Source organism: Fistularia commersonii, chromosome 9 (assembly GCF_037954325.1).
Source record: "Fistularia commersonii isolate RoL2024-O1a breed Wild chromosome 9, RoL_Fcom_v1.0, whole genome shotgun sequence".
Taxonomy (NCBI): domain Eukaryota; kingdom Metazoa; phylum Chordata; class Actinopteri; order Syngnathiformes; family Fistulariidae; genus Fistularia; species Fistularia commersonii.
In genome coordinates, this window is record NC_141292.1 from 17,494,515 (window position 1) to 17,507,081 (window position 12,567).

Consider the following 12,567-nt stretch of genomic DNA (forward strand, 5'->3'; position numbering starts at 1 on the left):
GCTAGCAGGCGGAGATAGGGCGGAGCTAGCAGGCGGGGTTAAGCCGAATGATGAGCTCGCAAGCGGAGCTAGTTCGAAGCTAACAGTGTGTGCTGGTGGAGTTAGCAGCGGAAGCTAAGTCAAAGCTAACTGGCGGAGCCCAGGCAGAACCGGCGGGCGGAGCTAACGGAGGGCGGGCTCTCCACCGAGCCGCTGAGCAGTCGTCGCCGCGGAACTCCGTACTTCCCCGTCTAACGGGTCGAAATCTCCAGCTGAATCGCAGGTACGGGCTTCATCCGCGGCTTCGCGTCGGTTTTCGGCCGAGTCTCCGGCGCGGCTCGGCCGCAAGACGCGTCCAAGTCCGCTGGGAATGCCGAGTAACGGGGCGCTCGATCAAGTTACCTACCGCATCGAAAACGAAAACCTTTTATCGGATAATAAATCAATAATCAAAGGATAATAGCAATAAAATAAAATTAACATCAGATACGAGAGGGAACCGTTAAATACACTCGAAATAGTTTTTGCTATTTTATTTCGACTATCATATCTATCGTCAAATACCAATAAAAAGTTTTAAAATATTAATTTAAAAGTTAATGAAATATTTTCAGATGAAAACAATGCCAGTTTATGTTTTTCATTGAGCTGTTGTTGCAGTGTAATATATTTTCCTCATATCAGGTGATATTACAGGTGTGTTGGCGGCGCCGACGATGGCGTGACTCCGCCCCCTTCCGCCAGCCATGGAGGACTTCTGGGCCGTGGCGTCCGGCGTGCTGCAAGCATGGCTCTTCGTGGTGGTCTTCCTCATCATGCTGCCCGCCATGTTCGGCCTTTCGCTGGGCGTCACCAGCGTCTACATCCAGGCGCTGGTCCGCATCCTGGAGGTGAGTGTCGTCGGAGGTCAAAGGTCAGGGGTCAGGGGTCACGGGGGGTGGTCTGACACGTGTCGCCGTCCCCCCCTCTTGCAGTGGGCCACGCTGCGGATCCAGAGGGGTCGGGAGGAGCAACCCGCCGTCCCCGTCCCGCTGCCCAACGGTGAGTTCGCCCGGCCTCGCAAAGATGGCCGCCAACAAAGATGGCTGCCGACTGAGACGCCTACATGTAAACGGTTTTTTTTTTTTTAAGCGGAAACATATAAAAACTAACGGAGAAAATGAGCGTAAGCTCACAAGTGCTGACATAATTTGATATCTTGGTGGATTTTTCGAGCAACTCGCTTTTTATTTACATATTGAGTAATAGAGGTGTAATAATAATGTAATACTGACGTAATAAGTGTCGAAACCCAAACCTTTGCAACCGTGGGGTTTCATAACAAAATCTGTTTTTGCAGTCGGGAGTTTTCTCCTTCTACCAAAACCATTAACACACACACACACACACACACACACATAAAGTGTGTGGAGGTGATGGGGGGGGCTCCAGGACCTGGGTGGAGGAACATCGTGTCCTGCTGCCGGCCGGATTTCTTCAGCTGCACCCGGATCATGTGATGCAGCGCTTGCGTGTGTGTGTGTGTGTGTGTGTGTGTGTGTGTGTGTGTGTTTGTCCGTCTGCCTCGGCGCTGCATCTCAGTCAGGTGACGCAACAGCAGATTGCACAACTTTAGACTTGCTTTTCCACAGCCAAGTGTGTATGTGTGTGTGTGTGTGTGTGTGTGTGTGTGTGTTGGCGAGCAGTCCAACCTCATGGGGGCCGTCCGTCATGACGGCGGCGTGTTATCGGACCTGAAGCGGAAAATTATAAGTCTTGAGATCCCTGCTGAGGGTTAGGGTTAAATGGATGGTTGCTCAGACGGAGTTGTGTGTGTGTGTTCGCGTGCGTGTTCGCGTGCATGCACACACACACACACACACACACACGCATGCATGCAGTAACCACCAGAAACCCGTAAGGGTTAATCCGGTTTCACATTCTTCGTCCTCCGACCTTGGGGGCCTCCGTTTTCGAAAAATCGGAAACCGCCGTCGCTGCGACGAATCGCCCTCACAGAGACGCTCTTCTTCACGCCGTCACATGACGCCGTCCTCCACAGGCATGTCACATGCCCTGACCTGGGGTGACCTTTGACCTTTTCCCTGGTAATATATGCTCACTTCATGAGTGTGAATGAGTGAATGGTTATTTGTTTATATGATGAATGAATGAATAAATGTTTGTATTTCCATATGAGGCATGAATGAGTGACTGTCTGGCCGTTTGTCTCCATATGTATGAATGAATGCCGTCTCTTTATGGTGTGAATGAAAGGGTGAATGGTTGTATGTGTATATACACTGCTCAAAAAAATAAAGGGAACACTTAAAAAACACATCCTAGATCTAAATGAATGAAATATTCCTATGAAATACTTTGCTCTTTACACAGTTGAATGTGCTGACAACAAAATCACACAAAAATGATCAATGGAAATCAATTGTATCAACCCATGGAGGTCTGGATTAGGAATCACACTCAAAATTAAAGTGTAAAAACAAACTCCAGGCTGATCCAACTTTGATGTAATGTCCTTAAAACAAGTCCAAATGAATCTGTGTTGCTTCCTGAGTGGACACTATGATTTCACACAAGTGGGATTGACTTGGAGTTACATTGTGTTGTTCAAGTGTTCCCTTTATTTTTTTGAGCAGTATATATATGACACGTGAATGAATGAGTGTATTATAACTTCATATATAGATGCATATCTTTATATGACGTGTGAATGAGAGGGTGAATAAAGAGTGAAGACCTGTATTTATAATTGCGGCGTGAATGAGTGAATAATTTGTATTAAATGATCCCCGAATGAATGAATTGTATTCAGGTGAGGCATAAATGAATGAGTGAATGCATTGTATTTACATGAGGAGTGAATGAATGAATTGCATTTATGAGGCGTGAATGAATTGTATTTATACGTGCGATAGACGATGAATGAATGAGTGAATGTGCCGCACCTGCAGTCACTCTGTTAATCCATGACCTTTGACCCCCTCCAGGCATCATCGAGCGCGGCGCCAGCTGTTTGGAAGAGGAAGTCCTCCGGCGGCGGCGCTCGGCGTTCTGCCTGAGCGACGCGCTCTTCTTCTGCAAGCGCGGCGTGGAGAGCATGGTGGACGACCAGGTGACCCAGAGGTTCTCCTCTGAGGAGCTGGCCTCCTGGAACCTGCTCACCAGGACCAATCACAACTTCCGCTACATCAGCCTGCGCCTCACCGTCATCTGGGGGGTCGGCGTCCTCGTGCGCTACGGCGTCCTGTTCCCCCTGAGGTTCGTGCACGCCGTCGCCGCCGGCTTCGCTGCTTCCTGTCCGGGCTCCGAGCTGAATGCTAGTTTTTTTCTTTTTCCTTTTTTTATTCAGTTTATTATTTGGAATTTTTTTAGAGAGTTATCCTAAATCCTGATTAATTTTAAAATAAAAAATATTTTACGCAAAAGTGAAATGAAATAATTTTCAATAAAACAGATCTCTAAACTTTCGCCCAGAATATTTTGAATCATATCTGTTCCTTTTTGATTTGTCACATTCTTTGAAAAAAGTTTTTATTTTATTTTTAATGAACCTTAAGATTACATTTTTTTTCAAAAATATTTTAAGGTCCAATTTTTTATTTTATTTAGATTTTTAAATTAAATCACATTTTTAACACGTTATTTATATATATCATATTTATATTTATATTTCAAACTCATAAAAAAACACAAAAAAATAAGTTAAAATTTTCCTTATCTTTTTTATTTTGATTTTCCAGTATCAGCTGCTCATTTAAAATTGTATAAATATATATTTTGAAAAAAAACACGACTGGAATTAATTTTAAAGAAACCCTGAAGAGGGGAAGAAATGTTTTCCAATAAGTAAATTAATATCAATTAATAAAATAAACATCTATTCAAGATGTTGAAACGCTCGCACACACGCACACACACACACACACACACACACACACAGGAATGCAGTCAAATACATGCATGCAAGCAAAACCCCACACATGCCGACACACACACATACAAACACAATTGGCACGCACACAAGCATAAAAATGAGACATGCACTGACACACACACACACACATGCGCACATATTCATGCACGCGCAAACCCAAAAACAACAGACAAGCACACACACACATACATATGCATACGCAGACACAAAAATACAAATGTAACAGGCACACATACACACACACATGCCTGCACACACCCTAACAAAAATACAACAGACCGGCACACACACACAAACACAATTACAAAAACAACAGATAAGCACACACACACCACACACACACACCCCTTGTTATTGGGTATATTGGGTGAACGTCATGTGGCTGATGTTTAAGCTGAGCTAAGCTAAGTTAGACGTACACAAACACACAAGCACAAGCACACACACAGAAAACAACAGATGAGCTCACACACACACACTTATAAGCACCCTCAAAACAATTTGATTATAGTGATTCGTCAATAACGGAAGGCGTTACCGACCGCTTCCCTCCTCCTCCCGCAGGATCACCCTCGCCGTCGTCGGCCTGTCGTGGCTGGTCGCCGGGACGACGCTCGTGGGATGCCTCCCCAGCAGCAGGTGGTTCTCTCCCCTGGCTTCTGTCTCCGTGGCAACGCCTCCTCCTCTGACCCCCCCCCCCAACCCCTGGTGTGTTTCAGAGCCAAGGACTGGCTGAGCGAGGTGGTCCACCTCACCTGCTACCGGATCTGCGCTCGAGGGCTGTCGGCCACCGTCCGCTACCACAGCAGGTCTGCGCGGCAGCGCCCTCTAGTGGCCGTCCGTGTGTACTGCATGCTTGGACTCGAAAATAATGATTCCCTATTAAAAAAAAACAAAAACAAACAGCAAGAAGGTCGTCCAGGTTCTCCAGGTCACAAACCACCGGTAGCATCATTTGGAAACCTTTTCTTGGTACAAATGATGGTTTTCTTACTTGACTTTCCGGGTCTTATTTTGAAAAACGACCGTTTCCGCCTTCGCCTTACCACCGCGCTTAACTTTAAAAAAGAATGAAACAAAACAAAAGCGCCTTTTCGGGACAAAAACAAAACCGCATTTAAAAGAAAATGCCGTCATTTTCGAACTACGAGCCAAAACATTTAGCTTGCCTCGTCGCATCGGACCGATGAAATGGCCGTGAAATTCTGAGGCTGTTCGATTCAGATACCGAAGACGTCGACTTTAGCGGTTTTAGAACACAGGAGGAAGACCAAGATAGCAATCAGCTGGAGTAGGACAAAGCAGGGATAGAAAATGGACTTTTCCTTGTGTTATTTATTAGCTGCGTCACAGGCACTGTTCAGAAAAAAGCATTTCCAGTACGTATTTGTGGATGTTACCTGTATGTAATGAATTAAAAGTTTCTGTGGAAATATCTCATGCTATAGACAAGTGCAACCGATATACACGTTCACGTACATTTATTTAGTTATTTTTAGCTGGTGCGGCTTATATTCAGGTGCAATCAATAGTCCAGAAATTACGGTATCAAGATTCCTACATCGCAACAGGTGATACACAAGCTCTGCGCCCGCCATGCCATTATTTGTAGCGAACGGCTAGCCGATGAAGCTACGAAACCCTCAAAACTTTATTTTTTTTTACTGTTTTTAAATTTATTATTTATTTTTTTTATGATTATTTCGTGTTTTTAATGCATTATTTATTTTTTATTATTATTTCGTGATTCTAATGCATTATTTATTTTTTATTATTATCGCATGTTTTTAATGTATTATTTATTTCTTATTATTATTTAGCGTTTTCAATGTATCATTTCTTGTAGTATTATTATTATTTAATTAATATTAATTAGGCATCTTTTTTATTACAGTGGAAAATTATTGTAATTGCCTAATATAAAGTAATTGTTGTATTAAGATTCAAATACTGTGAACTAACAAAATATATTATTTGAACCCCACGGAAAATAAGAAATACGTCGACAAACATCAAAACTCATATATAGCGTGAAAGTTATCCTTTAGTCATCCAGATAAAGTCCCGGATCTGAAAAAGCGCTTTTATTTTTGTAGAAATAAAAGAACTCACGGGTTTGTTTGCATGCTGGCAGGGAGAACAGACCTCAGAAGGGCGGGATCTGCGTTGCCAATCACACGACGCCCATCGACGTGGTCATCCTCGCCAACGATGGCTGCTACGCCATGGTGAGTGGCGAGTCGGACGCTTTCTTCGTTTTCGTCGGAACGGCCGACGGCGAAGTGATGTCACGGCTCTTCCCCCCCCCTCCAGGTGGGTCAGATCCACGGAGGTCTTTTGGGGGTCATCCAGAGGTCCATGGTCAGGTCCTGCCCCCATGTTTGGTTCGAGAGGTCGGAGATGAAGGACCGTCACGCCGTGACCAGCAGGTGGCGCTTCTGTCAGAAGTCAAACACCAGACTGGACTAGACCGCATTTATGGAACAACACAAAAAAGGACTTGTATGCACCTGTACAAAGATCAGACTGGATAAGACTACATCTCTCTAAACAACTAAACAAACTAGTCTACATCGTTATAAACACCAGATTGGACTCGACTACATCTACACAAAACCAAAAAGATGGACTTGTTTACATCTATACAAACACCAGACTGGACTAGACCGCATTTATGCAACAACACAAAAAAAGGACTTGTATGCACCTGTACAAAGATCAGACTGGATAAGACTACATCTATCTAAACAACTAAACAAACTAGTCTACATCGTTATAAACACCAGATTGGACTCGACTACATCTACACAAAACCAAAAAGATGGACTTGTTTACATCTATACAAACACCAGACTGGACTAGACCGCATTTATGCAACAACACAAAAAAAGGACTTGTATGCACCTGTACAAAGATCAGACTGGATAAGACTACATCTCTCTAAACAACTAAACAAACTAGTCTACATCGTTATAAACACCAGATTGGACTCGACTACATCTACACAAAACCAAAAAGATGGACTTGTTTACATCTATACAAACACCAGACTGGACTCTACTACTCTTATACAAACCCCACATCTGTACAAACTCCAAAACGAGCTAGTCTACATCTACACAAACACCAAAAATGATTAGTCTACATCCATACAGACACAAGACAGGACTAGTCTACTTCCTTTCAGAGACAGGACTGAACTAGTTTACATCTGTACAAGGCCAGACTTGACTTGACCACATCTAAACAAAAGCGAAGGACTATTTTACATCTATGTAAAACACCAGACTGGAGTAGACCATATCCCTACGAACTCCAAAACGGGCTAGTCTACATCTATATAAACACCAGATTGGACTCGACTACATCTCTACAAACACCACATCTGTACAAACTCCAAAACGAGCTAGTCTACATCTACACAAACACCAAAAATGATTAGTCTACATCCATACAGACACAAGACAAGACTGAACTAGTCTACATCTATGCAAGGCCAGACTTGACTAGACCACATCTAAACAAAAAACAAAGGACTATTTTAGATCTATGTAAAACACTAGACCGGACTAGACCATATCCCTACTAACACCAGACTGGGCTCTACTACATCTCTACAAACACCACATCTGTACAAACTCCAAAACGAACTAGTCTACATCTACACAAACACCAAAAATGATTAGTCTACATCAGGGTTCGGCAACCTTTAACACCCAAAGAGCCATTTGGACCCGGTTTCCATGGGGAAGAAAACACGGGGAGCTGCAAATAATTTTTGACGTCTAAAATAAAGGTACCACTGTATATATTGCTTTTTATTACCTTTACACTTTGTTTAAACAAGTGTGTTTAAGAAAGTGCTACAGAGAAATTTAAATTTTATTTATGGAATTGACACATTTTGAACATTTTGAGCTTAGGGCTTTCAGGGCGTGTAGCGTAGCCTTGACCTGAATTTCAAAAATAAATTGGCAAAAAAATCACTGTCAGTAAACGATAAAAAATAGATATTTGGAAAATATCTTCATAAATATTTATTTTATCTGGTTAATGGGACTTCTGCGCATCGGGTTTATTTTGAGCGGCGAAAAATAATAAATACAATTTTATTTTAATATTCCAAGATTACAATAATCTTCCAGCTTAGAACAAAAATTAAAAAAAACGAACTAACACAAATAAAGTACACTTCAATTAAATATTTATCATTGATTTTTCCAAGCCACTCAGAGCCACGGGTTGCCGAACCCTGGTCTAGACCACATCTAAACAAAAAAAACAAGGGATTATTTTACATCTATGTAAAACACAAGACGGGACTAGACTACATCTACACAAACACCTCAATGATCTTGTGTCCATTTAAACAAAGACCAGACTGGAGTCGACCACTTTTACGTCAATGTGGAGTGTTTATCCTGACAGGCTAAGAGCTCACGTGGCAGCGAAGAACAAACTTCCCATCCTGATATTTCCTGAAGGTCTGCGTCCCCCCCTCACACATGACGATGACGATGATGAAGAAGATGGCGGTTTCACGTCCTTATGCTTCCTGTCCCTACAGGAACTTGCATCAACAACACGTCGGTCATGATGTTCAAGAAGGGCAGCTTTGAGATCGGGGGAACCATCTATCCGGTGGCCATCAAGGTAGGAGATGCTAATGTTCAGTCACCTTGCAGCAACAATTGCAAGGTGTAAACAAGTCACGACTTTAGCTAGCAGTTCTTGAAACCACGGCAACAATGTTAGCGAAAATCGGGTAGATCAGGCTGGTGTCTTGAGGGGTGTCAGCTTTGAGGACGTGGAGCAGAAGCTAACTAGTGTTTCTTCGCTCAGTTGTGAGGACATCGAGCAGAAGCTAACTAGCATGTCCGCCATGCCACAGTACGACCCCAGTTTTTTGGATGTCAAGCAGAGGCTAACTAACGTCTCCACTATCCCCTAGTTGGGCCATCAATTCAGTTCAACCCCAGTGTTGAGGACGTCGAGCGCTAACTAGCATGTTAACGAGGGCCTAACTAGCGTGTCCACCGTGCCGCCATACAACCCTCAGTTGTGAGGACATTAAACAGGACCTAACTAGCATATCTGCAATGCTGCACAACGACTATTTCGATGACGTTAAGAGTACAACCTTCAGTTTAGAATACATCGAACAGAAGCTAACTAGCATGCCTGCTGTTTCACAGCATGACATTCAGTTTTAAAAACATCGAGCAGAAGCTAACTAGCATGTCCGTCATGGCGCATTACAACCCTCAGTTGTGAGGACATCGAACAGAAGCTACCTAGCATTTCCGCCGTTCAGCAGTATGACTCCACTTTTTGAGAGTACGAGCAGAAGCTAATTGACATGTCAGCAATGCTGGAGTATTTTAACATTTTAACAATGTTAAGAGGAAGCTAACTAGCATGTCCGCCGTGCCATGGTCCGTCTTTCAGTTTAGAAGACACTGACCAGAGGCTAACTAGCATGTTTGCTGTGCCGCAGTATGACACTCAGTTTTGAGGACATCGACCAGAAGCAAACTAGCATGCCTGCTGTTTCATAGAATAACATTCAGTTTTAAAAACATCGACCAGAAGCTAACTAGCATGTTTGCTGTGCCGCAGTATGACACTCAGTTTTGAGGACATCGACCAGAAGCTAACAAGCATGCCTGCTGTTTCATAGAATAACATTCAGTTTTAAAAACATCGACCAGAAGCTAACTAGCATGTTTGCTGTGCCGCAGTATGACACTCAGTTTTGAGGGCATCGACCAGAAGCTAACAAGCATGCCTGCTGTTTCATAGAATAACATTCAGTTTTAAAAACATCGACCAGAAGCTAATTAGCATGTTTGCTGTGCCGCAGTATGACACTCAGTTTTGAGGGCATTGACCAGACGCTAACTAGCATGCCTGCTGTTTCATAGCATGACATTCAGTTTTAAAAACATCAAGCAGAAGCTAACTAGCATGTCCGCCGTGCCACGGTCCGTCCTTCAGTTTAGAAGACATCGAGCAGAAGCTAACTAGCATGTCCGCCTTCCCACAGTACGACCCTCGTTTTGGCGACGCCTTCTGGAACAGTGGCAAGTACAACATGGTGAGCTACCTTCTGCGGATGATGACAAGCTGGGCCATCGTGGTGAACGTTTGGTACCTCCCCCCGATGACGCTGCAGGTAAACGCTGCCGCGGAACCTCACGCATCCTTGGTTTTTCTGGCTACGGCTAACAATGCTATCGTCCGCTCCACCACGCAGGAAGGCGAGGACGCCACCCAGTTCGCCAACAGAGTGAAGTCGGCCATCGCCCACCGGGGAGGTCTTCTCGATCTGGCTTGGTGAGACCCTGAAGGCCCCGCCCCTTCCTTGAACTTAAGCCCCGCCCCTCCTCGGACAACAGACTCTTATTGGGTGTCTCCATGAAGCCAGGAGATAGACTGACCCGATGATAACAATAACAATTATTCTTCTCTTCACGCCTACCTTGGCTCTCTCCACGTTCTCCCACCTGGTTCTCCACGTTCTCCTACTTGGGTTCTGTCCATGTCGCCCCTCCTAGGTTCTCCCTGGGTTGTACTTGTATGCTCTCACAGAGTTCTCCCCTGCCTGGGTTCTCATGGTTCTCTTCATGTTCTCCTGCCTGGGTTCTATCCATGTTCCTACCTGTATGTTCTCACCATGTTCTCCTGCTCAGGTTCCGTCCCCCCGCTAGGGTTCACCCTCCATGTTTTCTCCGGGTTCTCCATCTCCTGGTCCACTGATGAGTCGAAGCTGTCTGCATCTGTGAACAAGAGAGCGCACAATCAGATGAATGACAGCTACCGGATGCTTGGATAATGCTATGCTAACGCTCACCTAGCACGCTAACGAGCGCTCTCCCCCCCCCCCCCCCCCTCCGCAGGGACGGCGGCCTGAAGAGGGCAAAGGTGAAGGACTCCTTCAAGGAGGAGCAGCAGAAGAAGTACAGCAGCCTCCTGACGGCCCCGCGGGGACCTCCCGCCCCCTGAGCCGCAGTAGCGGGGTTCCGCCAGCAGGGGGCGCCAAAGGACCGCTTTACAGCTTCGCCCGGGAGGGAAGGAGGGGGCGGGGCCAGGAGTCCTGACTCCGCCCCCTCACAGCGAACACAAGCAGCGCAAAGAGGAGGAGGATACTGCTACTGTGTGTACAAGTACACACACTCGGGTCAGGGAGTACTTCAGTCTGTAGTACTACGCAGACAGATCCAGGACTACTTCACTGCGTACAAGTACACACACAGGTCAAGGAGTACTTCATTCAGTGTGTACAAGTACATAGATGGGTCAAGAAAAAACTTGCAGAGAAAAGAAAGAGCAAGGAATACTTCTGTGTGTGCAAGTACACAGAACAATCCGGGAATACTTCATTCAGTGCGTACAAGTACTCGTGCAGGTTAACGCTGTGTACAAATACACAGACTGGTCAAGGAATACTTACTTCAATGTGTACAAATATGCAAAAAGATAAAGGAATACTTCAATCCGTACAATCATACAGGTCAAGGAATACCTTAGTGTGTACAAGTACACGGACTGGTCAATCAGTACACAAACCTGTTCAAGTATTTGGATGAAACAGATACATGAAATAAATGCGGTAGTATTTGAAGTACTTTTTTAGTACTCCACTCAGTACATTTAGAGCTGAAGGGAAAAACTACTATAAAGTATAAAATACAATCAGGATATATGATATATATACATGTGTAAATATATATATATACACACGCATACATATATCATATATATGTTTATATCCGTTATTATTGATGCCTAAAAACATTTCCCGACAGTGTAATTAACATTAATATGTATTTGAAATGTAATTAAATCTTCCTCAATTCTATTCTTTAGTTTCATGCTGACTGCATTTTAATCTTATTTTAAAATCAGCTGGTTGTCAGTTAATTGCAATTATAGTTAATTATAGTCAAATGATTGTTAATTATTACAATTTCGTGAATATTTTTAAAAATTTACTTTGTAAACTTGCCTTTTTTTTATCATTTCTTACAATTTTCAGTAAAGCTCAATATGTTCGTGGTTGTCCTTGAAGTATTTTCCAATTTATTTCCAAATAATTTTCCAATATTCCCCATCGTTATTATCCAATAATTTGATGCTAATTTTCCACTAATCCACTCTCCAAATATTACCTATTTTTTTTCCCCAATATTTCCCTGATTATTTTCCATTATTTCCCTGACAATTTGCCGATAGTACCTGGACAATTTTCCATTAATTTGCTGATAATTTTCCAAAAGTTCCCTGAATATTATTGAGAGCTTCAAAAAATTTTGCAATAATCCCCGGATAATTTTCCAATATTTTTCCAATATTTCCCTGATTATTTTCCATTATTTCCCAATAGTACCTAGATAATATTCCAGTCATTTGCTGATAATTTTCCAAAAGTTCCCTGAATATTATTCAAAGCTTCCAATAATTTTCCAATAATCTCCTGATAATTTTTCAATATTTTTCCATTATTTCCCTGATTATATCTCAATAGTTCCCCAAAGATAATCTGACATGTAAAATAATTCAGATTTTTTTTTTTCCAAAAGTTCCCCGACTAAGTTCTGATAATTTTCCGATAATCTCCAAACCTCCGAGAAGATGTGCTGATCGATCTCTAG

The 12,567-nt window shown here is 43.3% G+C and overlaps 1 protein-coding gene across 2 annotated transcripts; it reads left to right on the top strand.

The window, feature by feature from the left end:
• Window positions 1-75: 75 nt before the first annotated feature.
• Window positions 76-11,983, top strand: gpat3 (glycerol-3-phosphate acyltransferase 3). 2 transcript variants are annotated; one of them, XM_086152863.1, is made up of 13 exons: window positions 76-262; window positions 664-869; window positions 954-1,020; window positions 2,967-3,237; window positions 4,478-4,552; window positions 4,633-4,722; window positions 6,048-6,141; window positions 6,227-6,342; window positions 8,342-8,397; window positions 8,481-8,566; window positions 9,960-10,088; window positions 10,170-10,249; window positions 10,813-11,983. In XM_086152863.1, exons 2-13 carry the CDS (start codon window positions 726-728, stop codon window positions 10,916-10,918), a joined length of 1,314 nt encoding a protein of 437 aa, XP_086008989.1. In that variant the 5' UTR covers window positions 76-262; window positions 664-725; the 3' UTR covers window positions 10,919-11,983. The 2 variants fall into 2 exon arrangements, with proteins under 2 accessions (XP_086008989.1, XP_086008990.1); XM_086152864.1 differs by having other exon boundaries at window positions 676-869.
• Window positions 11,984-12,567: the final 584 nt, after the last annotated feature.